Source organism: Diceros bicornis, chromosome 6, assembly GCF_020826845.1.
Source record: "Diceros bicornis minor isolate mBicDic1 chromosome 6, mDicBic1.mat.cur, whole genome shotgun sequence".
Classification (NCBI taxonomy): Eukaryota; Metazoa; Chordata; class Mammalia; order Perissodactyla; family Rhinocerotidae; genus Diceros; species Diceros bicornis.
This window is the reverse complement of record NC_080745.1, coordinates 61,692,021-61,719,476: the sequence shown is the minus strand read 5'-3', so window position 1 is coordinate 61,719,476 and position 27,456 is coordinate 61,692,021. Positions and strand designations below refer to the sequence as shown.

General features: G+C 40.4%; 1 protein-coding gene across 2 annotated transcripts in view; it reads right to left on the bottom strand.

Moving 5' to 3' along the window:
* Positions 1-27,456, bottom strand: part of ENTPD1 (ectonucleoside triphosphate diphosphohydrolase 1) — an 89,491-nt gene that overhangs the window by 37,880 nt on the left and 24,155 nt on the right. For both annotated transcript variants that reach the window (XM_058543612.1, XM_058543611.1), the window contains exon 2: positions 5,439-5,566. Coding sequence is in view for 1 of the 2 variants with exons in the window: in XM_058543611.1 (XP_058399594.1) it covers positions 5,439-5,566 (128 nt within the window). In the remaining variant the exon portion in view is untranslated. The remainder of the gene's footprint in view (positions 1-5,438; positions 5,567-27,456) is intronic.

Sequence of the window (27,456 nt, the reverse complement as noted above, 5' to 3'; positions counted from 1 at the left end):
ATATCAATTATCAGCTCCAACCTACAAGTGGAAAAACTGAGGCTCAGAGAGCTTAAGTCCTGTGACTATAAGAGCAGAGCTGGGGTTCAAACCTAGGCAGCATGAGTCCATGGCCCATGTTGTGTGTACTCTGGGCAGGCAGAATAATTATCCCTGCAAGAGGACAGAGATGAAGAATCAGAGGATGTAGGTAGAGAGACAGCTGGAAGTCTTTCCATGCATAAAGTTGTGCCAAGAGAGGCTTATGGCCACCACCCTTTAAACAGAAGCATGCAGGGGTTGTTCTCAACATTATTGTCCCAAGGTATTCCATCTTAACCTTAAAATGTCCTCTAAGGAATCTGATTACTAAGATCTGGCCAACCCAAGTGTCTCTAACATTATCCCCTCACCCCACAGACAATGCCTTAATTCCAGTCTCATCTGCCTTGTCTGAAGTCCATGGTAGGAGAATCCTAACTAGTCTCTCCTCTTCTAATCTGCTCTCTAGACAAGAGGAATCTTGGGAACATAAACCTAGGCATCACTTCCCTGACTAAAACCCTTCAAAGCAGTGGTTTGCAATCATGACTGCTCATTAGAATCAGCTGAGAAGCTTTTAAAACACCCCAACTCCTGGGATTCACCCCCAAAGATTCCGATTTCATTGACTTTGGGGTAAGGCCCAGATATGAGTGTTTTTGAAAAGCTTCCCAGGTGCTTCTAATACGGAATCAGGCTTGAGCACCACTGCAGTTTAACGGATGAGATGCCCACTCCTAAGCCAGGCATACTAAGCTCAGACTTGAGTCCCCTCTCCCATCACTCCTTCCTGCCCACATATTCAATATTCCAGCCATACTGGAACTGCTGGTGATTCCCCAGGAATTGCTTGCTATTTTAAGCTGCCACTCTTCAACACATGGCATGGCCTTTGTCTGGAACGTGTCCTACCTCACCTTCTGGCAAAATCCTTAGTGTTCCTTATTACTTGGCCCCAAGGCCGCCTCCTCTGTGAAGTCTTCATGTGACCAGGCACAACTCCTTCTTCTGGGCTTCCATAGCGCTGTGTATCTATCTGTGTATTAACACGTTTCTATTGTATTGAAACTCTTTGTACAAATGACTCTCTCTTCCACAAAAAACAATAGGTGCAATGATGCTTCAGATACCTCTTGTGGCCACTTCACGCCTTCTTGGCCAACTTTTACTCCAGTCCTAGCTGTACCTTCTCATCTCTCTATTTCTGTCCAGGGGCTTCTCTCCTGCTGCCTGGTAGGTCACCCGTGGTACTCACATAGCCTCTCTGACACATGTGCAAACCTGGAAGTGCCAGAGAGTTAATACCCGATGGGGCAACCCTTGACCAACGGGGGATGAGAACCAGGGGATCGAAGGCAGATGATTCTGAAATGTTCTCTCCACAGTTCTTCAGAGGGTCCTAGTGGGATGAAGCCTCAGGTGCTCAATGTGGTGATCTACTCATAACGCCCTCCTTCCCTGTTTCCTTGGGATCATTTTCTAAAATGAACTGTTATTTCTAAAATAAACATTCAATTTCTGTTATTAGGATGTGTCACTTGGAAAAACTCAGACAAATGGAAAGACCATTAGTCTTTGCATCAGAAAACTAGGTTTTAGTCCTAGCCTCACCTATACCTCGTGCAAGAGAACCTCGAAGACCCTCATTTTGTTATCTATAAAATGAGATAATCTTTTATTCTTCACAGTACTCGTAGGAAGAAAAAATGGAGATGATTTATACAGTGCAAAGCACTATGTAAAATAATGTTATCACTATGCTTTAGGAGGAATTCCTTTACTATTCAACCCCTAAATGATAGAATTCCTCAGGACTTGGTCCTTGCCCTCTTCTCTTCTCACTTTTTACCCCTTTCCTATTATCTTATCCATTTCTAAGGCATCAATACACTAATGACATCAGAGACATATCTTTAGTCTAGACCTGTGCTGTCCAGTAAGGTAGCTGCTAGCCATATGTGGCTATTGAGCACTTGAAATGTGACTAGTCTGAATTGAGATGTGCTTTTTTTTTTTTTTTTTTGGCTGAGAAAGATTCGCCCTGAGCTAACATCCATTGCCAATCTTCCTCTTTTTGTATCTGAGCCCCTGCCACAGCACGGCTACAGACAGACGAGTGGTGTAGGTCTGCACACAGGAACCGAACCCTAGCCACCAAAGTGGAGCACACTGAACTTAACCACTAGGCCTCCACGGCTGGCCCACGATGTGCTTTAAGTTAAAATTCACACTAGAATTTGAAGATAGTATGAAAAAAAGAATGTAAAATATCTCATTAATAATTCTTTATTTTGATGAAATGTTGAAATGATAACATTTGGGATGTATTGGGTTACATAAACTATGCTATTAAAATTAATTTCACCTCTTTCCTTCTACTTTTTAAAATGTGACTCCTAGAAAACTTAAATTATATTTCTATTGAGCAGTGCAGGTCTACATCTCTCTTCTCTGCTGTCCAGCTCTGATTATCCAACTGCTTCTTTGACATTTCCTCTTGGATGTCCAATGCCTCAAAAACAAGTCTTCAAAAATTGAACTCAAAATCTTCCCCTCCTTCCAAACTACTGTAATAGCTCTTACCTAATCTCCTACATATGATCTTATCCCCTACTCTAATTCATTGCAGTCAGAGTCATCTTTTCAAAATACAAATCTGATCATGTCACAGGCTTCCCATTGCTCCTAGGATTAAAACCAAAATCCTCACCCTGTCTTGCAAAGCCATGCCTGCACCACCTCCTTCACCATCTTTATCTAACGCATGGCCCACTCTTGCCGGCGAACCAATTTCTGGGAGGTATCCAACTACCTCCTGCTATGAGATTCTTGCACTTGCTTTCCTTCACCTGGAATACTCTTTCCCTGTCTCTTCCCAGCTAACTTCCAATCATCCTTCAGATATTATTGTTAATGTCATTTCTTTCAGGGAAGACTTCCCTGGCCTCCAAAACTTTCATTTGGTGGCACTCATCACAATTGTAATTAATAATTTATGTCATCTATTAGATGTGTTTACGTCTCCAAATGGTAAGCTGAATCATATCTGTATTGGCTTTCCAATTGTATAGCCCAGTGCCTGACACAGACACTTAATAAAATAATTGTTGATGCATAAATTTATGAAAAAATGAATGAAGAGCTGCTGAATGAGGTATGGTCATAAAGAGATGATGTTATGTGTTTTTAAAACAAATGAACCAGGTATAAATATCCAAGTAAATGTTATCTTTTAAATCATCATTTTTGGAAGGAAATACATTTATTCCAACAAACTACTCAAAACAATTTAGTAGCTCGTGATATTTGGGATGATCCTGGTTATTAGTTTATAAACCACACAAGAAAAAAAGTCTCATTTATTGTTCCTTATTGTAGATTTTATGAAATTGTTTGTCATACAGCTTATTCATCAAACAGTTTTGAATGATTTCAGAGATACTATCAAAGAGTATGCTCTAAAGCAGCAATATCCAACAGAACTTTCTGCAGCAATAGAAATGTTTTATGTCTTCACTGCCCAATGTGGTAGCCACTAGCCACATGAGGCTCTTGAGCACTTGAAGTGTGGCTATTGCAACTGAGGGACAAAATTTTTTATTTGATTTGATTTTAATTAACTTAAATTGAAAGAGCTGCATGCAGCTAATAACTATCAAATTGGACAGCATACATAGCTTAAAGCTACCACCAAAGACAAGTTCCTAAAATATTTTTGCCCTCAATATATGCCAGGGATCTTATTAAAATTGGTGTTTAACATCAACAAATGGCTAGTGTGCATGTATAAAATGATCTTTGTGGAAAATAAACCAGTCCTATTACTATATTCAGTTCAGATGCCAATGCCTGCTCTTCAAATATTCATACCTTTTATTTAAAGAATGCCAAAGAACTTTTGCATTTTGCCAGGCCAACCCAACAACATGAATCACAACAGACTTGAAGACGACCACTGTGAATGAGAGAAGGTCATCCACGACCACAAGTATTCACTGGGAACACAGAGCTCAAGTCTCAGGATTTTGCCTCCTAGGCAGTCCTCCTCTCCAATGATGCATAATAATGAACATGTAAAAAGGTCAAATCGAGAAGGCAATCATGTACTTTTGGAACTGGCAAACTGAGATGTCATTAGGCTTCAACTATGAGTGAAGTTTTGCCAAGAGAGCTGACATCACTCAACATTAAAAGGCAAGAAAACATCGACAATGTGATAATATCAGCTTTCCATGCTGACAAAGGGGCTGCTGTGCACAGACCCACCGAGTTGAATTTGTATGGCAAACAGAAGCCGATGTAACATGCAGGCCTCTGCTATACAGCAAGTGATTTGGGTGGGCGGCAAAAGTTTCAGAAGTTTGGCATATACTTCCATCATTCCCGGCTCACAGTTTAATATCTCCAAATACAAGAAAATATCCTTCTGCACGTGTATTCCAGGGCCTCCATGGTCAAGTTGACTTCTGGATGTGTCACTCCCCACAGTACATATGTGCTCATTAGCATATTGATATATTCTGGGCCCTTGTAGATTTATTTACTGTAATTTCAATGGAAGTTTAAAATGGTGTATTTATGATATAAATTTAAATTTACCACATGCCTTTAAATTAATGGATTAAATAAAATAATGACCATATTACAATGTACTTGTGAGATATTCATGTCTTTGAAATTTTATTTTGATAAATTTGAAAGGAAGCAGAAATAAATCACAGCAGAGTTAATCACCCCAATTATTTTTAATGACATTAACTAGCTCTTCAAATGTGGAAATTCCACAGGAAATCTGTCCATCCATGAGTTCATATCAAACTACTATTTTTGATACATGTATGTGTTCTCTGGGGTTTTTTAAATTGATTTTGGTGCTTCTTTAATATTTTGGAGATGAGGAACAAGTCTTTTCCACAATCTTTGACATCCAAAGTGCTTTATATAGAGCTATCTAATAAATTTTATTATTTTGGTGATAGTAATAATAACGGAGAAAGAAGAACAAAGAGTGCAGTGTTGTGACACATCCACAATGAAACAATGAGTAAGAAGTAGAGATAATATTAAATTGTAGAATATCAGCACAGTATAACAGAGATCTGGATGTGGTGAATAATGTGTTTGCTTCTGTTAGAGTATTGATTTAATTAATTTGCTGAACAATCATCAAGACAATTATCTTCCCACCACTAACTGATTCAAGGCACACCCTCTTCCAGAATTAGCAACCATTTTCATTTTATTCTACTAATCCAGCGGATATTGACTTGCTCCTGGGCTGCCAGAACCTCAGCTCCTCCTATATAGTCTGATTTACCATAACCTCCCTCTGCCCCCCGCCCCGCCCTGACAAGGATCCCTCATACACACACACACACACACACACACACACACACACACAGAGATATTTGAGTTACCTTAACATTTTCTGGCAATGGTTTGTTCTGGGTCAGCCCCACAGCAATCAAAGCAATCACAGCCAGGGTAGAAGAGAAGCCAAGGACAATCAGTATATTTCTGGAACAAAATCTCTTCAGTTCAGAATCTAAAACCAAAAGCAGAAGAGGAAATAATGAGAAATCAACAAACATTGATTTTCCCCCTTTCTGTATGGTCTTGTGCTAGCTATCTGGAGACATCAAAGATAGATAAAAGTTAATCTTTATCCATGAGGCACTTGTGAAGTAATTGGGAAATAATCCAAGAACAAAAGGATTTGTCTGTACTGTGATAAGGGCCAAGACTGAGTTAGTGGCTGTGGTAAGGAGAATGGACAGATTTGGTCAGTGATCAGATATGGACTGAGGATAGGGGAGAATCCCTAGTTGGTGATTTGCTTAATAGGTCATGTATGTCTATCAAGGTACAAGTAACAAATAACAAAAAGCAAGAAAAGCCCTCTTCATTTTTAAAATCAACCACAAAGTGTTTAAGATGTTAAAAAGTATTCAGAATATATCATCAGACATCAGAGTCTCACTACTCCAGGACACTTCCTGGCTAGACATAGTCCTTGAATTTCAACCACACTTATGTATTAAGTAATGGGTAATAGCGTAGAGGCTATGGAGTTTTGACCATTTCAGGTCATCATTCACATTGTCTTATCTATTCTTTTCTTAGTCTCACCCTGTCATGGGACATAAAAAAGCTCCAAGAGGAGAATTATATAAAAGGAAAAAGTTACTCTGATCACAACAGAGCATATAGCAGAGGTGAACAGGAAATGGAATGGTTGCCCCACTCCTTCCATTCTGACAACTCACTCTCTTCCTCTCTCAACCTCCCAAACTACCCCCACGCTTTTTTCTTAGGCTTTGGGGAGGAGGGATAGGACAAAGTAATAAAGAAGCATGTGGAAATGAGATGGGTTCTCCAGGATAGATTGCACTTCTCTAAGGTTAGGGCCTGGGATTAAAACAGCTGAAAGAGGAGCCCGAGTCTCCCCCGCCCCTTCCCCACTTGGTCAGTAGCAGCAGCTGCACACTGAAATGCGAGCTCATCCTCAAGCTCTTGAGCAGAAGCTTGGACTTAATCCAGAGGATTGTAACTGTATGGGTCTCCAGTCCGCATCAACCTCCAGAATCTTGAACCAGTCTTTAACTGGTTCAGGCCAGTTAAAGTTAAAATCAGGCCAAACAGTACAAAACTTAGGAGAAAAAGTTTTAGCAACACCATTACCTATTGCTTCCAAATAAAGGATCAATAGATGAAATATACAGCTCTTCTCCCCTTTTCCCTTCCCAAAAGAACCTCAATTTTGTTCAGATGCCTGCCACTCCCCCAAGCAGCCCAAACACCTCATAGGAAAGGGCTAAAACCTCCAGCTCAGGGAAGGGCCTAATTATTCTGCATAATCTCATTCCCTTACCAGTGACTGGTTCAACAATGGGTATGTAGCCAAAAATGGTCCATGAGACCCTGGAGGAAGTCTGCTGGGGCAAGTCTAGGAAAAGAAAGGAAGCATTCTCTCTTCTTCCTCAGACATTGTCCTGCCTAGATAGGATGACATCCAATGATGGCAGAGTAGAGAGATGGAGAGAATTTAATCCTTGATAGCATTTTGAGCTGCTAAAATAACCAACCTTGATCCAATCCTCCCATGAAACATATGCTTTGACATAGTTAGAGTAAGGATTTTAATACCTTGAAGCCAAAACATCCTGATACAACTGGTGTGGCAGAAACATCCTGTTTGATGCCAGGGCTCTGCAATCTGGAAAAAAGCCCCCCCTAGATGCTACCTGTCTCGGTTCCCAAGGTTGTGATATTGACAAACACAGCTCATACAAGCACGTGCTTTAAATGAACAATTACAAATCTAATACCCAAGGGCAGCACACTGCAGCAATGTTTCTACTATAATGGAATTCTGAATGTTTTACTCCCTCAAGCTGTTCAAAAATGTCTACCTATTTAGTTCTTTTGTTTTCTTAAATATGACAATTTTGCTCTCTCATTTTCCTTCCATATCTATTTGGGCACTAATCTTAGTATCCAATGACAAAGACCAACAAGGTCCCTGCTCTTTGGAGTTCACAATCTAGTTGGGGAGATAGATAAACTATAAAAGAAGTACGTAAATAAGTGACTTCAGGTCATAATAAGTGCTAAGAAGAAATTAAAACCAAGGAATGATGTACGGTGACTTGCAGCAGATTGCGGTGGAGGGATTCAATTGAGGGTCAGAAAATACTTTCCGGGAAGGTGACATTTGAGCTAAGACCTGGATGATGAGAAAACACCAGCTATGAGAAGAAGTAAGAACTTCCCAAGAAGAGGGAACAGCAACTGCAAGAGCCCTGAGGTAGGAAACAGCTCGATGTGACTCTCATTGTTTCTTCCTTTTCCTAATGAATAATAAATAAGGAATATTTACTAACACATTATTATCCCTGAATAGTTGGAAGTGTACTTTTCCACATTTGCCCAGTTTCCACTTTTGCAATGATATCCATATTATTAGAATATATTCAAGCCTTTCATCATATTTGTCTTATTAAAAATATAATGAGAAAAAGAAAGATCAGAGAGAAAGTCTAGGAATTTTTCATACACAATTTTCAAAAGCTTTATTACCAAAAAAATAATAGCTAAGTTTGTTTCTCATGTAACCAACTAGATTACCCAGAGAGGAGTAATTAAAATATCACGTTTTCTATGGACTACGGCAGGTAAAATTTTCTAAAGCTGTTATCACATGCAGGAAGCCAGACTCTTCTTAGCAAGTGGTACTAGATGTGGGAGTCCAGGTGGACTTAGCCGGAGTGTGCTAATAAACAGGAAACCACTTCGGTAACTGCCCCCTCTTCTCAGGCCCCCAGAGCTCTTTCAGATGCTATGACTGCTACAGTCAAGTTCTGTTATGGGAAATTCACAATGACTGTCTTCCCCTTGAAAAGCCCCTCACTTGCCTTGTGGATAACAGAAATGTGGTTTCTTTCGTACAACGTGAAATTGCATTTCAGAAAACAATTTCAAGAAACATTTTTACCAAAAATATATAACGGCAAAGCGTTGGTTTGTTTTCCTTCGAATTGTCTCACTATACTGGAGAATTCAAGACTGCCACTTCGCTCCCATTTTCTTCCTTTCATATGATAAGTGAGAACGTTTTTTCTGTTTAAGGTGAGAGAGCCACGTAGAAACTTTAGCTCTTCACTTGACAGAGAAACAAAATGGAAGGAAACCTAAGCTTTGAGAAAACACTGATTTCAAGCCAATTGTTATATCAGAGACAAAAAAAAAATACCCTGATTCTTTTTGATTCTTACAGAAACAGCCATCGCGACATCCACAATTAGCATCCTATTAAAATAAAGATCAAAAATAATTTTGTCCTTAGTTAAAATTCTGCTGAACAGAGAAATCCCAGCATCTCTACTTCATGATACCAAAGATGTAATATCTTAAAATTTACTCCATTAATAAAAAGATTTGCGGTGTTGGCAGATGTGGTGGGTTTCAGGCAAAAAACAACAAAAGTTGTGCTCTGCAGATCGGTGTGACTCACCAGATTCAAACTGTTTCCAATTTCTGATGGGTCACATCCAGACTAAGCTTGGCTTGTTATATAGAAAACAAAACAGCCAATATAGACAAGCACTGGCAAGTAAACATCAGTGGAATGCTGTGGTCCTTCCTGTGTTTACACAGCTCAGTCATGGAATAATCACTGGAGCTCAGGGGTCCTAATCTGGCCTCAACATTCCCCTAACTCCCAGAGTCAAAGTCTGCACCATCTCTGCCATCTTCTTTCCTCTCCATCAGGGATTTCTTCTTGGTGACACATATTTAGATTGTTCTCACATCCAGGGGCTTTAAGATCCTTTCTCAGTTGCTTTTATCCTTTCTCTTTTATGATGAAATGCACCCCTGTTCCAATCACCTCCACCTCTTCTATAACAGCTCCTTCTGGTATCTCCCACCCTTTCTAATTCCCTTCCCTATCAGAATTCATCTGTCATGTGGCTGCAGAAATCTTCCATAAGTGACATTCCCAGGGTTCTTTCTGATCAAGAATCTAAGGCAGCTTGCTACTGCTTGCCAGATGAAAGCCACACTGGTCTACCTGGCCTCTCAGCCCTTCAGAAATTTAAGGCCTTCCCATCTCACCATTCCAATAAGCAGATGTTTGTGTCCAAGATCACAATGCCTGACATTATTACCACTAGAATGTAAGTTCCCTGGGGCAGGGACTTTTTTTCTGGCTTGTTCATTGCTGTATTCCCAGTTGAATGAATAAGTGAATTTTGGAGTCTGATTTTTCCTGAGAAAATTCTGAGATTTCCTTCACTTGGAATTCCATTCTCCTCTTTCTCCACCAAGTCTTTTACCTTGTCTCCTTCAAAATCAAGCTCAACAAGAGGCTATGTTCCCCTCCATATGCTTCAGATCTCAATTATTCTGGTAGTGCTCTCTTCATGTGCTACTTCTAGATACTTAATGGATTGGCCCATTTCAGTTTGGGAGATCTACCGTTGTTGTTGGGGAGGAGCTGTGCTTCACTCATTCTTTCCATTAGTCATTCAACAATTATTTGTTGAATACATTGTACTATGCACTAGACCTGCCCTAGGTTCTGAGCTACAGCAGTGAACAAAACAGACAAACATCCCCATCCTCATGGTGCTTATATTCTAGTTTGGGCAATAAGATAAGTAAAATTAGATAATAAGAAAAGACAATAAACAAGGTAAGTAAAATTTATAGTATGTTACATAATTATAAGTGCTAAGGAGGGGAAAAAAGCAAGAAACGTAAGAGGAAGGATAGGGTGATTAGGGAAGGCTTTTCTGAGATGGTGATATTAAGAATCAAAGGAGTAAGGAGAAAGCATGCATACCTCTTGGGCAAGAGCATTTAAGACAGCCAGAACTGCATGTGCAAAGGCCCTGAGGTGAGACAGTGCCTGGCCAGGATGCCAGTGTGGCTGGAAGAGTAAAGAGGTGGAGAATAGTAAGAGATGGTCAAGGAGTAACCAGGCGCTTCCTTGCAGGGCCTTGCCGGTTCCAGTGAGGGTTTTGCCTTACTCTAAGTGATCCAATTTATTTCTAGTCATTTGTATAATCTATACTCAGCACCATAGGGGTAAAGAAGGAACTATCAGGGGACTTTGAAGTTCTTGGAGAAGGAGGGCATGGCCTTTTAGCCAGCAGACCCCTGCCTCTTGTGATTAGGTGCTGAGGCTACCCCAATGAGGTCAGGTCGTAGGACAACCACACAGCCAAATGTAGACAGAGCCTGGCTCCACTGGAGCAGAGCTTGTATCAAGAGCAGGACTGAGAAGCCGCATCCAGGAGAAGTAAACCTCATCACATAGGAGGTCCTCTCTATACCTTCTGGTCTTCTTGGTGGCTCAGGACTGGAGAAACTTTGCTGAGAGAGCCACATCATTGGGGTCACCGAGCCAATAGTCACCAGGATCCATCAGCAGAGAGCCAAACTCCACAGACTTCTGAGGGGTGGCTCAATCTAGAGCAAAATCCAAAGCTCACCTTTGCTCAGTCTCTCTAAGTCTCCATTTCTTCATGTGCAAAATGGGAGTCATAATAGTACCTACTTCACAGGGTTGCTAGGTAATATTCAATGAGCTAACAATACATAACAACCTACACTTAAAGAGCTCACACTGTATTCCAGATTCTGCTCTTAGCACTTTAAATCTAGCAACTAATGCAACCCTCCCTACAATCCTGTGAGGTAGATCTACTATTATTATCATCTGTATCAGTTTCCTAGGGCTGCCACAACAAATTGACACAAAAGTTTCTGACTTAAAACAACAGAAATTTATTTTCAAACAATGCTGGAGGCCAGCAGTCTAGAATCAAGGTGTCAATAGGGCCAAAGGCTCTGGAGGAGATTCCTTTCTTGCCTCTTCCAGCTTCTGGTGGCTTCTGGAGTTCCTTGGCTTGTGGCTGCATCACTCCACTCTCTGCCTCTGTCTGCGTGTCTGCATGTCCCTGTGTCTGTATGTGTCAAATTTCGCTCTCCTTTCTCTTATCAGAACACCAGTCATTGGATCCAGGATCCATCCTCAATCCAGAATGATCTCATCTCAAGATCCTTAATTACATCTGCAAAGACTCTATTTCTAAATAAGGTCACAATTACAGGTACTATTATTATCACCATTATTGTCACTAACTTATAGATGAGGAAACTGAATCACAAAGAGGTTACGTAAGTTTCCCAAAGTTACATTGATGTAAATGTTGGGATCAGGAATTAAACACAGATATTCTGGGTCCAGAGACCAGGCTTTTAACCATCACCCTACCCTACACCACAAGACTTGAGACTTAGTACAGTATCTGGCACATGGTACTAGTGCTGTATGTGAGAGGCAATCTCCTTATCCAGAAGTGAAAAGTGACTGACTTTGAGTATCTGGCTGGAGGGATTATCTAGACTGTTGCCATTGATGGCACCAGACAATGTGGTACCTTTTAAAATATGGAGTCTTTGGTCTCTGACAGTCAGAAGTTTGCAGCCAAGTGGCAGAGGCTGAGATTGTGATTCTCAGGGAGGTTAAGGGACTTGCTCAAAGTCCTATAGCTTGCAAATGGCAGAACAGAGATCTCATTCAAGTCTCTCAACTCCACTCCACTGCCTCAACAACTTCTCTGCATTAGAGATGTGTAGAAACTACTCAACTTCAGTCCTTCTCAGTTGACTCAATGCAAAAGAACTCGCCCAAAGTTCTATGCAAATAGAAAAATCTTATTCTATTTCATACCCCCATATTTTCCCAATTAAAAAATCCAGAGTCAAGTTTGAGGATAAAGCAGTTTAATTTGGTGGGATTTTTTTCTTGCCTGCGTTTTTAAGTCAAGGAAGTCAGTACAATGTCAATAAATACACAATTGTTAAAAATGAACTTCAAGGCCTCAACAATGACCAGTTAGTTAAAAGGCAAAAGACAAAGGAGAGGGAGGGAAAACAAGATGAACATAGGCTTGGGAGACAAAGAAAGAAGACAGAGGCAGAGAATAAGGGGGCTTAAGGGAGAGGTGGGGATGGGACTGGAAGAGAGGTAGACAGACGGTAATAGAGTAAATAACCCCTGTCCTGCTCCACTGACCTCTGGAACCACAGACTTCAGAGAAAGTTATTTGCTTTTATTTATGATCTTTTATTTCTACTCTTTGAAATGTTAATTAGCTGGTTATTCTCAGTTCACAGCTCTTCAGTTAAAAATGAGTGCATTTATTTTAACAAAGCAGCAAGGCTGATTCTGAGTGGACCACTTAGAGGCTCAGCTTAGGGTGGGAAGAGCCCATCTAGTGACACCCAGGCAGTGGAAACAGGCATGGGAGTGCAAAACAACCTCTTTCTGCAAATCAGATTCTGCCACCCCCACACTCAACCACCCCACAGTTCTCGCTGTGCATTGTGCTCTTCTCAGATTAGCAGCAAGTAACTGACTTTGCACTTGATGTGCCTGACTCTAAAAATGTTCACAAATGCCAACAGGGCTCTGTGTATTGGAAATAAGGAAGCAAAAGAGTCCCCTTCCCTATCTCTCCTCCTCACTTCCTCTCACCATACCATCTACCTCCTCACCCACGCCCCTTCTGGCCTCTCGTGAATTCTTTTGCTGATAAATTGCACAGAGTAGAATAGGTCCTTGTGGTTATCATGGAATCCTATATTCAAGTACGGGGTTGGGAAGGAGGAGGGTTGTTTCCGGCAAAGTGACATCACTGAGACTGCAGAGAGGAATTCCCTGTGTCCCAGCCAACAAGCGTAACAATCTGATATATTGATGGTCCCTGCAATAAGTACATTGCTTCCACCAAACAAATCCTCTTCCGCATCTGAAAATAAAGAATTGTGCCCTGGGGACTCTACCCTTTCTCAAAGCAGCTGCGTTTGTTAACAAGCCTTGGCTATTTGTAGCCAGTGAGAAAGACTGAGAAAATCTGTACTGGCCATATATCACTAGTGTGGGGGTCAGGGTGGGGTGAGGTAAACTGATTCACCCAGGCTGCCCAACCTTACGTTCCCCTGTCTTCTACACCTCACATTCATAAGTTCTCTCATTTCTACCTCCTCATTTTTGTACCCATGAGGTGCAAAAGTCAGCAGCAACTTAAAAATATTTGTGCAGCAAAATATGCCATAAACAAAGTAAAAAATGACAAACTGGGGAAAATGTTTTCAACAACTATGAAATAGTTGATTTCCTTAATATAGAGAGTCATTATAAATCATTAAGAAAATGATCAACCCATATAATAGAAAAATGGGCAAAAAAACATGAATAGGCAATTCAAAGAAAAAGAAATATATAGTCTCAACATATTAAAGGTATTCAAATTACTCTTAATTAAAGAAATGTAAATGAAAAAATAATGAGATATCTTTTATCACTTATCAGAATAGCAAACTTTTTAAAAAGTTTGATAAATATATAATATTATTACATACTTATTATAATGGCCAAAATAAAATAAAAATACCTGACAATACCAAATGTTGGAAAGCATGTGGAACAATTGGAACTATTGTACATTGCTGCTAGGGATGCAAAATGGCACAGACACTTTGAAAAGGGTTTGGCAGTTTCTTATGAAGTTAAACATACACTTACCATATGACCAGGCAATCCCACTCTTAGGTATTTACCCAAGAAGAGTGAAGACATATGTCCACATAAAAACCTATACCTAAATATTTCTAACAGCTTTATTCATCACTAAAAACTTGAAACAACACAAATGCCCATCAATTAGTGAATGTACCCAAATTGTGATACAACCATACAGTAGAATTTTACTCATCAATGAAAAGAGAATAATCTACTGATAAATGTAACAACATGGATGAATCTCAAAAGCATTTTGCTAAGTGAAATAAGCCAGACTCAAAACTCTATGTACTGTATGATTTAATTTACATCATATTTTGGAAAAGGCAATACTAAGGACAGAAATTAGATCAGTGGGCAGAGGTTCAGGGACAGAGAATTGACTACATAGGGCCACAAGGGGACTATTTGAGATTATGGAAATACTCTATATCTTGATTATGGTGATAGTTAGATGATGAAATACATTTGTTAAAATTTATAGAACTGTACACTTAAAAAGGGTGAATTTTACTGAAAGTTCAATTAAAAAAACTCTATACATTGACAGGGATGTAGGGAAACAGGCACTTCTCACATGTTGGTGGGAGTAAAAATTCACACAACTTTTTTGGTTGCGGGCAATTTTGCAATATCTATCAAAGAGCAAAAGTACATATATCCTTTGACCCAAGAATTCTACTTCTGGGAATTTAACTTGCTGATAATACTTATGAATGTATGAAAAGATGCATGTATAGGGATGTTCAATGTGGCATTCTTTGTAATAGCAACACTAAAAATGACTAAAATTCCCTTAACTGAGGTCTGGATATATAAATTCTAGTACAGTTATACGTAATACTATGCAGGCATGAAAAAGGTTGCGATCTATGAAAGTTGATGCAAACTGTCTTCAAAACATTTTATATGTGAAAAGCAAGATGTGGGACAATGTGTATAGTATGTCCCCGCTGAGTAAAGGCATAGACATCTCTGGAAAGACAGAGATTCACTAGGAGGACTCTAAGAATTCAGCATATAGTCATATTGATGGTTAAGATTTATTACAGTGAAAGGATATGAAGCAAAATCAGCAAAGAGAAAAGAAGTGTGGGGCAAAGTCTGGGGGAAAACAGGCACAAGCTTCCAAGGGTCTTTTCCCAGTGGAGACCACAGGACGTAATTAATTCCCCCAGCAATGAGTTGTGACAACACGTGAAATGTTGTTTACCAGGGAAGCCCACCAGAGACCCAGTGCTCAGGGCTTTCACTGGGGGCCAGTCACACAGGCACCTTCCATCCAGCATATACCAATATTCCAGATTCCCATAAGGAAAGCAGGTGCCCAGCACAAACTACACTACCTGCACCAATAGTCCAGGCACAGTGAGCCATCCCCATCAATTCTCAGAACGGTAAGAACCCTCCCAAAATCCAAGCTCCAGACAGCAGCCAAGGGCCAACGCTGCAAGCAGGTCCCCCCAAGGATAGCAATCCTTCCTCTGCACTGAGCGATTCTTAAAATATTTTACCATGTGACCCTCCTTACTCCCCCGACCCCTTCTTTCACCTTCCTTCATTCTCCTCCTTCCTCTCTTCCTCCTTTCTCTTCCTTCCTTCCTTAATTCTTTGAGCAATTTAAAATTCTTAATAGAAATTCCTGAAAACCCAAAGGCTTTGACTTGAAGAGAAAAAATTTACAGAGGGTTCCAGGTTGGAGTAAAGTCGCAAAGATGCCAGGAGCCTGGAAGGTGGGTATTGGGTAAATGGGAAGTTGTGCGCTGGTGGTTTGATGTTGACTTTGCTGATTTTCTGCCCACTCTACCACCCTGCCAACCACTCACCAACCTGATTAATCCAAGCAGCCATCGCTGGGTCCCCACTCATTCATTCTTCCCAGATCAATGTCATCTCTTTTGTATGTTTTAGGGCAGAACTGTCAGGTCTCACTTGGCAGGCTTTGGGTGGATTCAAAGGTTTATTCTAAGAGAAATTTGGTACATCCTCTCAGGCACCTCTGCTGTTATGTATCAACCGAAAAGGGAACAGCTCTCTGGATAATATCTGGTCAAGTTTCTAAATGTCCATGGTAACTTTGTCATATTTCATCTGGTATCTAAGCAGCTAGCTCTCTCTTCAACCATCAACAGAGAGTATCTGCATTTTAGATATAGTGAGATAGTGAGAACTACATCTTAAATTGATTAGTTCCTTGACAGGAACTAGATACAACTGATATTTGGGAGGGACAATCTAAGAGTCCCCTAGATTTTTTTTTAAAGCATATTTTCTGTACTCATTTAGTGAGGCGGAAGGCAGGAGGGGTTAGAGAAAGGTCCTTGGATCTTGGAGAAAGGAGTGTCCCCGTAGAGCAAAACTAGTACGGCCAACACATAACAGACAAGTGCAGTTCCTACCAAAATCGCCTACACTTAAAAAAAAAAAAAGAAGTCTTGTGACTTGAGTATTTCCTCAAATCCAGAATATGACTAAGAAAGTGCTGTCCTACTCACTTTTGTGCCCTGAATGAAGAAAGAATGTATGAATATGGTGAGGTGGGGTCATCTGCATGGAATGAAAAGGGAACTAAAAGAATTGCTCAGTGCAGTGTATCTCTAGCACGATCTCAGGGGAGAAGGTGCCTTGGCCCATGGAGTCAAGTATGCCATTTCCCTGAAACTTTTCTCCATAGTGATGAAGGATGACCACTCTAAGATAACCAAACTAACTTCCCCCACTATGATTTCATGTTCATCAAGTTATCTTGCCATGATTTTTCTACAGGATAAAAAATGAGCTGATTATTAAACAATAAATGGATATTATGCCTTATACACCCATCTTCTGCATGTTTGCTTTCACGGGATTCTCATTTTTTTTATTCCACAAGGCGAAATAGATTGTCTTTCCCTATAGGACATAGGCTCTTGTAGAATACAGATGCAATGCAGAGACCACAGGAGCCACAGATACAGCACACTCTGTGTACTTCTTCCTCACACCAGGCAGTCTGCTTTTCTTATTTGCTCAGACTCACATAGGTAGGAGGGGTGCAGCCAGATAAGGATGCAGACTTAGGGTGCCAAGCACACAAGAGTGATTTCATATGCTTTCTCTTCTTTGGAATTATAATAATGTTCTGAGTGGAGGAAAAGTGTCTCTACCTCAGCAAAAGCTCAGGATACCACACAAAAGCAAGCATACATTATGGTCCTTAGAAATGATGGCTAAAATAGCTGAAATTCCTTACAGAAATTCCTGTAAACCCAAAGACTCTGGGGAACACAGGAATTGAAGAGGAATATTTTACTCCACCTCTTGGGAAAGTCTTTGTTGCCTAGAACTGGCCTCTGGGAATGACACACCAGTAGACCCTTCTTTAGGGATGGGATAGTTAAGTTAGATAACAAAGACACTATTGGGCCCACCCTCCACCTATTCTCTCAGGACTGGGTGGGGAAAGGCCACTGCCTCTCTTCTTAGAGCTTTATATGATGCTGGAGTGTTCATTCCACTTTTCTTGCCTTCAGCTCTCTCCCTCCAGCATCCCCAGTGAGCTAATCCATGCCACACCAGTTCTTATGGTTTGACTTCCTCTAACTTCTTTTTTTTCTCCTTGCACTCTGTGCATTCCTAAACTCCACCACCCCACCACCCACTCACTCCTGATCCACCACACCTGGCTTCTGTCCCACCATTCCACTAAAGCCACTCACACAAATATCCAGTGGATGCTTTTCAGTATTTATACTTCCTGTAGAATTTGATACTGTTGACTTCTTACTACATAAACTCTCTCCTTTCTTGGCTCCCAGGACACCAGGCTCTTCTAGTCGTTCTCCTACTCCTCTCACCCCTACTTTGCTGGCTCCTCTTTCTCACCACACGTTTTAAATAGGGATGTTCCACAGTGCTCCATCTTGGAATCTTGGCTCATCTCACTTCACATACATACACCCAACTGAATGGTGATGACTCCCTAATCTCTATGGGGATGACTTCCTGATCTGTATCTCCAGTCCAGGACTTTCTCTTGAGCTCCAAATCTATAATTCTATTCACCTACTGGACATACCTGCTTTGATGTTCTACAACCGAAATCACTATGTCTAAAACTGAACTTTCCCCTGCCAATTTTTCGGCACAATCTGCTCAGAGAAGGTCACCATCGTGCCCCCTGTCTCCCTAGACGACTCCTTCTCCCTTCAATCAAACTCCAAGTTTTACTGATTCTACCCACTAAATATCTCTCAAATCCTTTCATTTATCTCTTTATTTCTTGTCTGGACTCCTGCAACAGCTTCTGTAGAGGCTTCATCACATCTAAGCTCTTCCCCTTCCAATCCATCCCCTCCTTTGGAGCTAACACAATCATCCTAAAAATGCAAACCTGATTATATGACCCCACTAGTGTGAACTTCTTCAATGATTCTCATGTGTCTCAAAATAAAAGTTAAACTCTTTAACAATTTTAAGTCCATGCCCCATATAAGCCAGTATAATTCAAGGTGTTACTCTCTAAATTGGCCCTTCTTTTTCATATCCTCATGCCTTGTACAATGTGCCTGCTTCTTTCTTCTGCCTGAAATACTTTTCTTTCCTCTCTTCTTTATCTACCTAACTCCACCTGTTGAGGAGGTTGAGGCTGAGGATAATCAGTTTATGTGTCATCACTTCCAAGAAGTCTTCCTAAAAGCCTCTTGCCCCTCCTCTAACGATGGATTAAATAGCCTCCTTTGCATCTGTCTCATAGCATCCCTCCTACAATGCTATAATAGCCTTTAACCTGTGTCAGTCTCCTCTATGAGGCTGAGCACCTTGAGAACACAGTGTACCTTGCAGATCTCCAGAAACCAGCAAAGGGTCAGGCCTATGTCAGTATTCCATACGTCAGTTGAATAAATGAATGGATAAGATTGATTTGAATTTTTAGTAAACAATGTTTTCTATCAAGAAAAGGTGAAGATTTATTTGGTTATTCCAAGTTTTAACTTCTTAACGTCACGGTTCTGACTATTTATAGTGAGCTGCCAGGCAACCTCAACTCCAGTTTGCATGTATTGTAGGAAGCAAGAAGACAGATGTTTGGGCAGTAAATCCCAAATCTAGATTCCAGAGCTTAGACATAAACTCCCTGGAATATTTTCTCACTGAATCACCAAGAATAATAGACTCAAATTATATGTTTATAATAGAAGGAACTATACATATAGATGGTCCTTTCTAAGTAAGTAAGCATGATTAACTCCACATTGTCTCTGAGAATCAGTCACTGATTAAAGAGAGGCAGTATGGTTAGGTAATAATGCATCTCCTTATTTATGACAATGTAACATTCTTGAAGGATGGAATCTCAACCCTGACTCTTACTAGCTGTGTGACTTAGGCAAGTTACTTAACCTTTCTAAATTTTCATTTTCTAGACTAAAATTTTTAAAACATCCATCACTTACTTTGGGAAGTTGATGTGAAGACATAGTGAGCCGTGTAATGAAGAGTGGTTAGACCCATCCCTCTCAATCACACCGCCACTTTCTTAGTCCAACCACCACCACATCCCATAGCAGGATCCCAACTGGTCTCCCTGCATCCACTCTTGCCTCTTGTCAATTTGCTTTCCATGCCACAGCCAGAGTGGTCTTTTTAAAGTGTCTATATGATCACATCACCCACTAGTTACTTAAAACACTACATAGGTTCCCATTACTTTAGAATAAAGACCCAAATTCTTCATGTAACCCAGAGGTCCTGCATGTTCTGCCCCTTCCCAGACTCCCAGCCTCTCTTATCACCACCTTTCCCTCACTCTTAGCCTCCTTTCGGCTCTCACTTCACCATTCTTCTCCTGGCACTGGGCCCTAACACAAGATGTTTATTCTCCTCCCATTCCCTTTGCTTAGCTCTTTTCTACTTAGCCTTCAGATCCCAGCTGAAAGTCACTTCCTCAAGGATGCCTCAGAGACCCCTTTCATGAACCCCACACTAGCTGGCTCTCCTCTCAACACTCGAAATTTTTTCTTCTTATCACTTAAGGCTATTGTAGTTAATTATCTACACGCTTAAGTCTTCTACCACACCAGTCATTCTCAATTCTGGCTTCACATCAGATGCGCTGGAGAACTTTGTGAAAATACTAACTCCTGAGCCCAACCCCAGACTAATTAAATGAGAATTGCTGGAGAGGGGGCCAGGGCGTTGCTATTTTTTCATGGCTCCCTGGTGTATCTAATGTGCGGCCGAGGCTGGGAACCGCTGTTTCGTAGGGAAAGGATCAAGTCTGCTTATCTATAACTTTATCCCTACTGTCAAACACATAACAGTGTCTGCACACAGTAGGCATTCAATAAATAGTAATTGTAGTTATGATTATTGTTGTTGTTATGGTCGATATGGTTATAATTAAGATCATAACTTTTTCACATTTTTGACTTCTGTGATTCTTTACCACGTAACTCCAAGAAAATAAAACTGCAGAAGCCAAATCATCTTTTTAAAATTCAGCAAGTTTCTATTTTCCTGTCAACATAGAGCTTCAATCAAGGACTGACCAGAACCTACTAGACATAATGTTTTCACAAAAGCCACATCTCCAAGGTGAAAACAAAATACAAAATATTAAAAATTTTAATTCATATCATACAATTCCTTCTTACGTAGGTATGTATTAGTAATTATAGTCATTTGAACAGTGAATTTCTAATTTTGTAATGACAAGTTAATTGGATTGGCCACTGCTTCATCATTCTATTTGATTTTACCCTTCTCTTAGTAGTTTTTCTCTCCTGTCACGTGACCTGTTTTACTAAGCAAATGTCAACCCCACTCCCAACCCTGGCTCAGTGGTTAGGACTGAAGTTTCTTCGGCCTGTCATTTTCCTGTTCATCCTGTGTCAGAGGGCAGGCTCTGGACAACTTCTCCTTTAGAGAATCTTCTAAAGACATAGTTTCTGTAATCCAGTTCTCAATCACGTATCAGAATCACATGGAAGGCTTGTTAAAACACAAATTGCTGGACCCCATCCTCAGAGTTTCTGATTCAGTAAGTCTGAATCAGAATAATTTGCATTTCTAACAAGTTGCCAGGTAACACTGCTGCTGGTCCAGGGACCACACTTTGAAAACCATTGCTTTAATTCATAATGCACTGTAGCTACCCCCTAGTTAATGGCTGATATTAAGAAAAAATAGAGAAGAGCAGTTATGAGGCCTTTTGGATATATCCCAAAGGGTATATCCCACCCATACTTTTTTTATGAGAAAGAGATTGTGCAGGTACAAGGGAGCAGCATATCTCCATCTGTTCCTAATAGGCAATTCCCTCAGCCACCTCTGGCTTACCTTTTATTTTTTTATTTTAATTTTTTTGCTGAGGAAGATTTTCCCTGAGCTAACATCTGTGCCAATCTTCCTTTACTTTATATGTGGGACACCGCCACAGCACGGCTGGTGAGTAGGGCAGGTCCGCGCCGCGGATCTGAACCTGTGAACCCAGGCCACTAAAGCAGAGCACAAGGAACTTTAACCACAACGCCATGGGGCCAGGCCCTCTGGCCTACTTTGTAAAGGCAGCCCTTGTTCACCATCCCTGAAGCCACCCAGTGTTGTGAAGTCGCCTTCAAGACTGTTAGCACAAGGGTGGGGGGGGACTGAAATAGCAGTGAGGGAATTGCTAAGAAGCTCTTCAAAGAAACAAGCTTCAAAATCACTTTAGGAGGTTTCAGGAGGGGTTGGAGGGAGAGGTGGTCACCGCAAAGGAAGCTACTGAGCCCAACACTAGCACCCTGGCAAGATGCTGGGCAAGCAGGCAAGGCACCATCGCTGGAATAAACAGCTAGAGTGAACACGAGTTTTAACCCTTGCAGTTACTCACCATGCCAGTGCACTGCATTCAGGTGTATACACAACACATCTTCATTCTGCAAAGGGAGTGACTAGGGTAACAAAAACTTTCCTGTGCTGCCCTCTTTGTCCGGGGGAGGCAGGGGGGGCTGTGAGGACACTCAGGGTGACCAACCGTCCCAGCTTGCCCAGGGCTGTTCTGGTTTTAGCATATTCTTTCAGACTCCCATCTTGTTCAATCACCCTCTCCTCCCCTTGGACCATTCTCACTCAGCCTCGCTCCTACCTTCTTTGCAACTATACAGGCCCCCTCTCCTGTAAGTTGCACTCTTTCCTGGTAAGCTCTGGCATTTTTAGTCTCACTTAAACAATTCTCTTTTCTTCCCTGAGCTCAGTTTTGTGTCTGACTTCACTGTCATGTTCAGGCTTTCCACCATTCTGACTTTTTAAATACTCCATGAACATGATACATCTTTTTCAGATCAAAAAAATCTCAAAGTTGAAAGGATCGTTAGAGTTGACGCACCCCAAGGTTCCCAGCCCTCACTGCACAGGAGAATCACCTGGGACTTTTTCCAGTCCTATCCAGAGCAATTGCATCAGAATCTCTGGGGCAGGGCCCAGGTATCGGTCATTTTGAAAGCCAAGCCCTTCAGGTGATTCCAACCTACAGCCAAGGTTTCAAACTTCTTCCAAGCTTCAAATACACTTCTACAGAATTCTTGAAAGATGGCTATTTAACCTCTGCAGTAAACTTCTCCAGTAACAGAGACAGAAGTGCATGTCCATGTAGCCCAGGCCACAGCCCGACATCTGTACTTGTTAGGAAGCTCTTATCTCGACTCAAGTTTTGTTTCATTCTGCCTTCCACCTACTGATCCTAGCTAAGAGCTATGAAGAAATGCAGAGTATGTTTACTTCTTCATTAAAAAATTTTTTTTTTCAAATCCTCAGCCTGTACATAAATCCCATTCTCAAGTTTCCTATTTATTCTTGAGGCTAAATAACCCCAGTTCCATTAACCATTCTTTACTATCATGATTGCCACATCTCATGTCACCCTAATTACCCTCCACTAGATGCCCTCCAGTTTGTTAATGTCCCTCTCAAAACACACCGCTCTGAACTGAGGATAATACTGCAGATACAGTGATATGGATCTTGATCTGGAAACTTAACTTTAATTGACACTGCCTAACATGACTGGTTATTTTAGATACTTAGAATTGTGGTCCAGTAAAACCTACAGATATTTTTCACATGAACTACCTCCAAGTCAGGATTCTCACCCCATGTGTATCACTTAAATGTCAACCTTATGGGTTCAGACCACATTTCCAGCTTGACAATACTTGATTCTTTTACGTAATACATTGCAGTCTCACTAAAAGCTATGTATTGTTGGCAAATTTGCTAAGCATGCTTTCAATGTTTTCATCCAAATCATTGATAAAATGTGCCATATAAGACTGGGACAAGGACAAAACCTTGTGGTATATTCCCCATCATCTTTCTTCAAGGTGCATTTCAAACCATTTGTCAACATGATTTAGCCATGATTGATGCTAATACCAATCCTTGTAGTTTATTCTTATCCTGTCCATATGTCTCCAACTCATCTTTAAGCATATCATGAAATACTTTGTTATACATCTTTCTCATACTGAAGTACTTACAAGTAAAATGATATATCTGAGATTTGCTTTAAAATATTCCAATATCAACAACAAAAAACTTGGTGGAGGGGAAAGTAATAGAGGAAACAAAAATCTCAGAATAGTGACAATTGTTGAAGATGAGTAATAGATACATAGAGGTATATTATACTATTGTTTTTCTTCTAACTTTTCTATGACTAAAAAAATTTTTGAACCTCTTGCTGAAATAATTTACACTATTTCTATGAATTTGAGAGACTGCCAACATTTATTAATTTTAGGACCCTCCTACACATCTTCCAAATTGGGGTAATTTGATATAACTTGATTTAGTAAATCCATGCCAGTTTCAAGTGATTGGGACTTTCTTTTCTAGGCGCTAACAAATCTTCCATATTTACTTTAAGATTTTGCCAAGAATCAACCTCATGTGGAGTTTCCTGACCCATCCTTTCCCATATTTTATAATTTATATTTCTAACTCTGAGAATATAAAGACCATCATCTCTTAAAGATCTTTAAACTCGTTTAGAAAAGCCAGGGCTCTCTTAATAACTTCTCATCTGTTTCAATGACTTCTTAATGATACATGTTTTACTTTGAATTGACTGAAATGCATTTTTCTAGATTAAAGCAAAATAGAAGTTTAGAGGTTCCAATTCCTTCACATAATCTATCATCATTGTGCATCCTTCTTCCTGTTCGTGTTCTTGCACTGAACTGTAACCAAAATAACTTTTTTTGTTATCTTTAGCATTTTTTCCTGTATGCCTCATTTCCAAGTGATACTTAGCAAAAGTGCTGCCACTTTTAAAAGAATTCTCCTACCTTCTAAACATTCTTCTCAATTACTTGCCGTCTTTTTTCTCTATTGTACCAATCCTTGGGGAAAAAATTTTTATTTTAAAAAGTCATGGTCATAGAAATTTTTAGAAAAATAGAGAAATATATTAAAGAAAATTAAACGCACCATAATTTCTGAGCTCCTTATCAAACTCCCTTTGGTCTAACAAATGTTTTAAATGTCTTTTACTTTTCTACCCATTGAGATTACTTATGATTACATAACCAGATTTCTCATTTAGTTTGTTATTTGATTTTTAGACTCATCCTTTTGGGGCCATATTCTTTAAAAAATCTGACCATGAGATCTCACCTATCATCTTTCTGATTTTTTTTTTCATCTGCCTTCTTAAAAATTGAGACCATGTGTCTGGTTGCCTTACATTTCCCTCCTTCAGGATTATTATTATTTTTGTGTATGTATGAGGAAGATTAGCCCTGAGCTAACATCCGATGCCAATCTTCCTCTTTTTGCTGACGAAGACTGGCCCTGGGCTAACATCTGTGCCCATCTTCCTCTACTTTATATGGGACATCGCCACAGCATGGCTTAACAAGTGGTGCATCAGTCCGCACCCGGGATCCAAACCTGCGATCCCCAGGCCAGTGAAGCAGAGTGCGAAAACTTAACTGCTACACCACCAGGCAGGCCCCTCCTTCAGGATTATTAATGCCTAAATGAACTAGTCATTTCTCCTACCCTCTTAACCATAGGTTTCTTTTGAATCAGAATTAAATCAAGGAAGAAGGGCACTAATATCTTCCTTTAAATGCAAAAAGTAACTGCAAGGAAAATCAAGAATTTTTCCCAGGTTCTATTTTTGGAAAATTAAATTTCCAATAAACATCTAGATAAAGTTACAGTGTCTCAGAATTTCATAACTGAAAAGAGTTGGGGTGGAGGGTAATGGGGAAAAGTGTTGCCAACATCTATTGCAACCTTCTCCATATGCCAGGCACTGCACTAGGCACTTCACGTAATTTTTTTTTTTTTCATTTAATACTCATAAAGGTCCTATAAGTTAAGTAGTTTCAATGTCTGTTTTACAGGTAATAAAAATGCAAATGAGATAGGTTAAGCAACTTCCCCAAGGCCAGGGGGTAGAATATCTTTGAAATACTAATAATTTACATGTCCAATGTGCAAAGCCCTCCTTTAGCAGAAATACTCCATCGATAGTCTATTTTACTTCTGTCCTTGCTTTGTAATTTGTAATAGAAACGCTTCATCCAAAGCCTGACTTGACTGACTGGTTTATCTTATACTCACACAACAATGTCATTTTCACTCCCCCTCCTTTGTATTCTCCCCAAAGCCCTGCAGGGAGACACCAATTTCATGCTTCTGCATTTTCATACAGACAAACAATATCTTTAACATTCCCTCCCTCTCCTAAAACATCTATGTCTTTGAATACGAAATAGACGTCATTGCCCTCAATCAAGTAGGAGGCCCATCCTTCTAAACTCTTCGTGACACGTAGAGCTTCATGTTTACGTAGAGTAGAAGAAACATGTCTATTTCAATAGGTTAAACTTTGATTTGAAAAAAAATGAAGATGGTCAAAATAAAGCTTGGAATACTAGATTGATCAAATTTCCCTAAAAGTTGTATCAATGAATCATAGATTTATTCTCCTTTTTTCTCTCTCGGCTCTTTTCCAGGAAATTAATACAGTTTACTATGCTTCACACCAGAAGATGCAAAGTGCATAGCCCAGCACCTCTCTATGCATCATTCTAATATAGGTAGCTCATTATCTAAATCAAAACACAAAAGCAAAACAAAACCTAGAGGTTACTAGATCTAAGATCTTGAGTAAGTCACATTCTCAGCTTGTTTCCTTAACTGTAAAATGAAGATTAATGGTAATATCTACTTGACAGGGTTGTTAAGAGGATTAACTTAAATCTAACAATGTATAAGAAATTGCCATGTGAACTGTAAATTCGATGATTATGATAACGATGATTAGGGTTCATGAAGCCATAACTTCATTTGTAATCAATACATAAAATCAAAAAACTGTACAAACGTGCAATACCCAAGTAACCAAAGACTTTTTATATTTAAAATGGTGTTGAAAAAATTTTAAATTTCTCATATTTCCAGGGTTCCTGTTTTTCTCATGACAGAAAAGTCTAGAGTGGATGAGAAGATTCCTGGCACTTCAGTATGTGCTCATACTTTTCCTCACTGGATTTGGTTTTTTAGGAGCCAGGTTTCTTGGCTGACAGTGGGCATTGGGATTCAGAATCTAGGACTGAGCTTGGCTTCGTGGGTACCAGTCTCGAGTTGCCCTCTTCCTTGGGGAGCAACATTAGCCTCAGGTTCTAGAATCAGGGTTCACTTTCTCAGGCAAAGAAGGCAGATGCAATAGGGAGGCTGGGGAAACACACATCTTCTTACACGCCTGCTGATCCTTCCCCCTCCTCCAGGCTTGTCCTTCAGGTCCTTTCATGGCAATGTGGAAGTCCTTGGGCTCAAAGTACCCTCCATCCTCCAGTGCTTCTCACTCTACTAATTTCCAATTTAGAGAAATTAAAGAAGAAATACCTCTGGGGGCCTTAAAAGTGGAAGGGACTTGTGTAGTCCTTCACACATTAGAGTGAATTGTTGAGATGGACTGAGTTCCCCAAATCTGGCTGTGGCAAAGCTGAACAGAAAGAACACAAGTTTAGAGGCAGTATAGGAAGGAGAGCGGCAAACCACCCCTTGGGAGCTGGGAGCAAAGGGCTTTAACCAGCATCCAGACACTGGGCAGCAGGGTGGGAAGACGTAAGGGGTCAGGAGGTACGAGAGCAGCTCAGAAATGAGTCCCTCAGATAGTACATCCCCTTCACCAGCACCTAGTTTTACCAAGTACCCACGCTGTCTCCTTCCCGCCTCCTCAGATGAAAAGAGCAGCGTCGCAGGACTCTAGGCCAAGAAAAACTCCTGTCATCCTCACAATCATCTTCATCATCATTTGTTATGTGCTTGCTGGGTACCAGGTACTGTGCTAAGCACTTTACACG